Source organism: Mizuhopecten yessoensis, unplaced genomic scaffold, assembly GCF_002113885.1.
Source record: "Mizuhopecten yessoensis strain PY_sf001 unplaced genomic scaffold, ASM211388v2 hete_36131908, whole genome shotgun sequence".
Classification (NCBI taxonomy): Eukaryota; Metazoa; Mollusca; class Bivalvia; order Pectinida; family Pectinidae; genus Mizuhopecten; species Mizuhopecten yessoensis.
The window spans coordinates 1-3,274 of NW_018484480.1; the positions used below are offsets into that span (position 1 = coordinate 1).

Sequence of the window (3,274 nt, forward strand, 5' to 3'; positions counted from 1 at the left end):
TTATTCGTGTAAAATGACAATTTGCATGCAACCTTGAAATGTAAATACGTAGCCGCCATTTTGACTCCAGTGCCTAAGTCTGTGACGTCATAATTGAAACAATTGAAACTTAATTATAACCAATCACAGGGTTGATACAAAAAACATGACATGGGTATATTCACTGGATGACACAGTACAATATGTGATAAATATAAATATATATATGTACTCTCATCGGGACGGTTTCTAGAGACCAGTCTCTATGACACCTGATTTTAAGGAAATCTTGTAGTGTATGACTCTAAAAGAATAGCTCCTCTTTCTTAACCCTGATTTTTAACAATACATAAATTATTTTTGGAAGTTGGTAAAAAATTAAAATTGTGTACAGTTGTTTTGTTGTTGTTGTATCAGAAAGATAACATATATTAATGTTTACATCTATCCCACTAGAGTATTTTCTGTATACTACTGTGATATCAATAACAAACTATGCAAAGGTATTTAACACAAAATAGGACTATGTGTAATAATTTCTATGTGATGCAAATGATTTTTTGGGGGCTATTACACATTTGAGCATGGTAAATTTGAAATTTGTTTTATTCACATTGAATTATAAGCATACAGATACCATCCTCTATATCTGATTGGACTCATAATTACCTCTGCAAGATCCTCAATGGAGTAAATGTCATGATGAGGGGGAGGGCTGATGAGCCCCACCCCGGGGACACAGTGACGTGTCTTGGCAATATCCTTTGACACCTGGAACGAAACACATTAAATATTTATGCAGTAATGATGATTTAAACATTCTCTGGATTCTTTCCAAAATGGCTGCTTGTCATATAACTGTTCAACCTATATGAACAAGAAGTTATTCATGTATTCATGAATATTAACACAGTGCCCTACAGCTTAAGTAATTAAGTAATGTATAACTTCGAGTCCTTGGTAGGTAGTACTCAAGCAAGGAAATGTTTTATCAGAAACAATTTCAACTGGTTAAAGCTCCATCAAAAAACACTAATTATAATCAAACTGAAAGTATGTCAAAATCATACGTGGCATACAAATTTTTCATTTGAAAATAAAGGGTGACAATGTATATTAACACCCTGTCCACCGCTGAGAAGAGAATACCAAACACATCTTTGTTCATTCTTAATAATTACAATGTTGATCACTCATTACTTTTCTGCAATGATTACATTAATTTGACACTATTCACGGACTGACTGTTACGGTACTAAAAAATTAAAATGACCAATCAGAATACAGGATGTCTATGCAAGGCTAGGTACACATTACCAACAGTTGCGTACCTTGTGACCTGGTAATTCGCCTCCTTCCCCTGGCTTCGCTCCCTGGGCCATCTTGATTTGTAGCTCATCAGCGTGTGACAGATACGAACTGGTGACTCCAAACCGACCAGATGCCACCTGTTTGATACTTGACCTCTTGTTAAACATGGCGTCCTCGTTATGGGTGTAACGGTCAGAGTTCTCTCCCCCTTCTCCTGTGTTAGACTTCCCTCCTACGCGGTTCATGGCTACAGCTAGAGTGGAGTGAGCCTCGATAGACAGGCTCCCAAAGCTCATAGCACCTGGCCAATTAAAAAGACAATACCGGTACATTAATTACCTTATATACCACTTACAAATTAAAATTGATTACCTGAATCAACAGGTGATCAGAATTTATTGTTTTCTAACTAGGACAGCAAGGATGAATAATCTTAAAAAGTTCTGAATTGTTTATATATAGAGTAAGATATATTAGCTTCTTTAACATAGCACATCTCAGAAATATTTTAGCAGGTTAATTGAAATTTTATATCGTATTATTTCTAAGGAAAAGAATATAATGATTGCTGTCAAGTAAATAACTTTGTTCATTTCTTTATTCTCCATTAAGATACAAGAATAAGTCAAGAAATGTCCCATTTACCTGTACAGAAGCGTTTGACGATGTTAGCAGCCTCCTCAACCTCAGACACGTCCAGAGGCTCCTTGGCATAGACAAAATCCAGCTGGCCGCGCAGTGTGCACTTCCTCACACTGTCCCATGACGACTCGGTAAACTTGGCGTAAGCATTCTTGTTATTATTTTTCGCAGCATCCTGTTCAGGTGATAACATTGTATAACAATAGTACATGTATGATAACATTTGAGAACTACGAATTTTCAAGCGCAGAATTTTTGTTTTCATTTAACTTTCATTTGAAACAAATTTTCTGGCACAAACTCCCACGTTCAAAGTCATCTTATATTATTCATTTACTAATGTCCATTCATACTGCAAAACAAACCATACTGTTAGAAGAAATACGATATTTCTTTTAAATATGCTTCCATAATCCTTATTGTCAGTTCCAACTTGTTCTGAAATGGATGTTTCACTCTATTAAATTAAGTTTTGCTAAACATCTGTAAACACTGAACATCACATTTTGGATGTTCATCATAGAGGGTCATCAAATTATTTTACATTACCTGAAGGTTAGCTATGGACTGAGGGTCATTGATGTGTTTCTCTCCCCCGTCCCTCCAGTGGTAGAAACCAGGGTTCATGACAAGGGCGTCGTCACATTCCCTGTCTGAGTAAGCCTGCTGATGTCTGTTGAGTGTCTGTGTAGGTACAAAGTCACAAGTCAGTAGCATTGCTGGTGTCCTACATATATGTCTACACATCAAATTTGTGATTCATGTCAGAGTTACATTGAGCCATTGAGGCTTTTTTAAACAATAAGTGTCATAAACATAAACATCCTTGTAATACTCTTCATCACAATTTAGATAATTATCAATGATTTTTTTTCAATGTCATTTCTTTCTTTGCCTTTATTTTTAATGCTAACATCAAACTTAAGTCCTCGAAAATGCAATGAAAATGTATTTATCAAGCAGATATATCTTTTTACAATTTCATATTTTTAATTACATGTATTCAATTATTGCCCTATTGTAAAGAATCAAGTGATTAGCTCGCATCATCCTTTGCCTTAAAGAGTTATCAATAATCTACTTACCTCAGAAGCGAGTTCCTTGAAGGCGACTCCTCCTATAAGGGAGGCAGTTCCTTTGAAGCACAGGTCCACTACCTCCTTGTGTAGACCTACTGCCTCAAAGATCTGGGCTCCCTACAAATTTAATTAGAAGAAAATTGCAATTAACCTGTTAATACAAGGTAACAGGGCTTGAATACAAATGAAATATTTGTATGCTAAAATGTTATTTAAGGCATTCAGCCCTGAAGACACATTTGAACTCTTCTAATTCAAAGGTT

The 3,274-nt window shown here is 35.6% G+C and overlaps 1 protein-coding gene across 1 annotated transcript; it reads right to left on the bottom strand.

Annotated features, from left to right (window-relative positions):
- Nucleotides 1-616: 616 nt before the first annotated feature.
- LOC110444487 (putative glutamate synthase [NADPH]) lies at nucleotides 617-3,128 on the bottom strand (the record flags this gene model as incomplete). The annotated part of the gene is made up of 5 exons (XM_021488856.1): nucleotides 617-750; nucleotides 1,311-1,591; nucleotides 1,936-2,107; nucleotides 2,482-2,616; nucleotides 3,018-3,128. Coding segments are annotated over 5 exons (833 nt in total), but the record flags the coding sequence as incomplete, so codon positions are not given.
- Nucleotides 3,129-3,274: the final 146 nt, after the last annotated feature.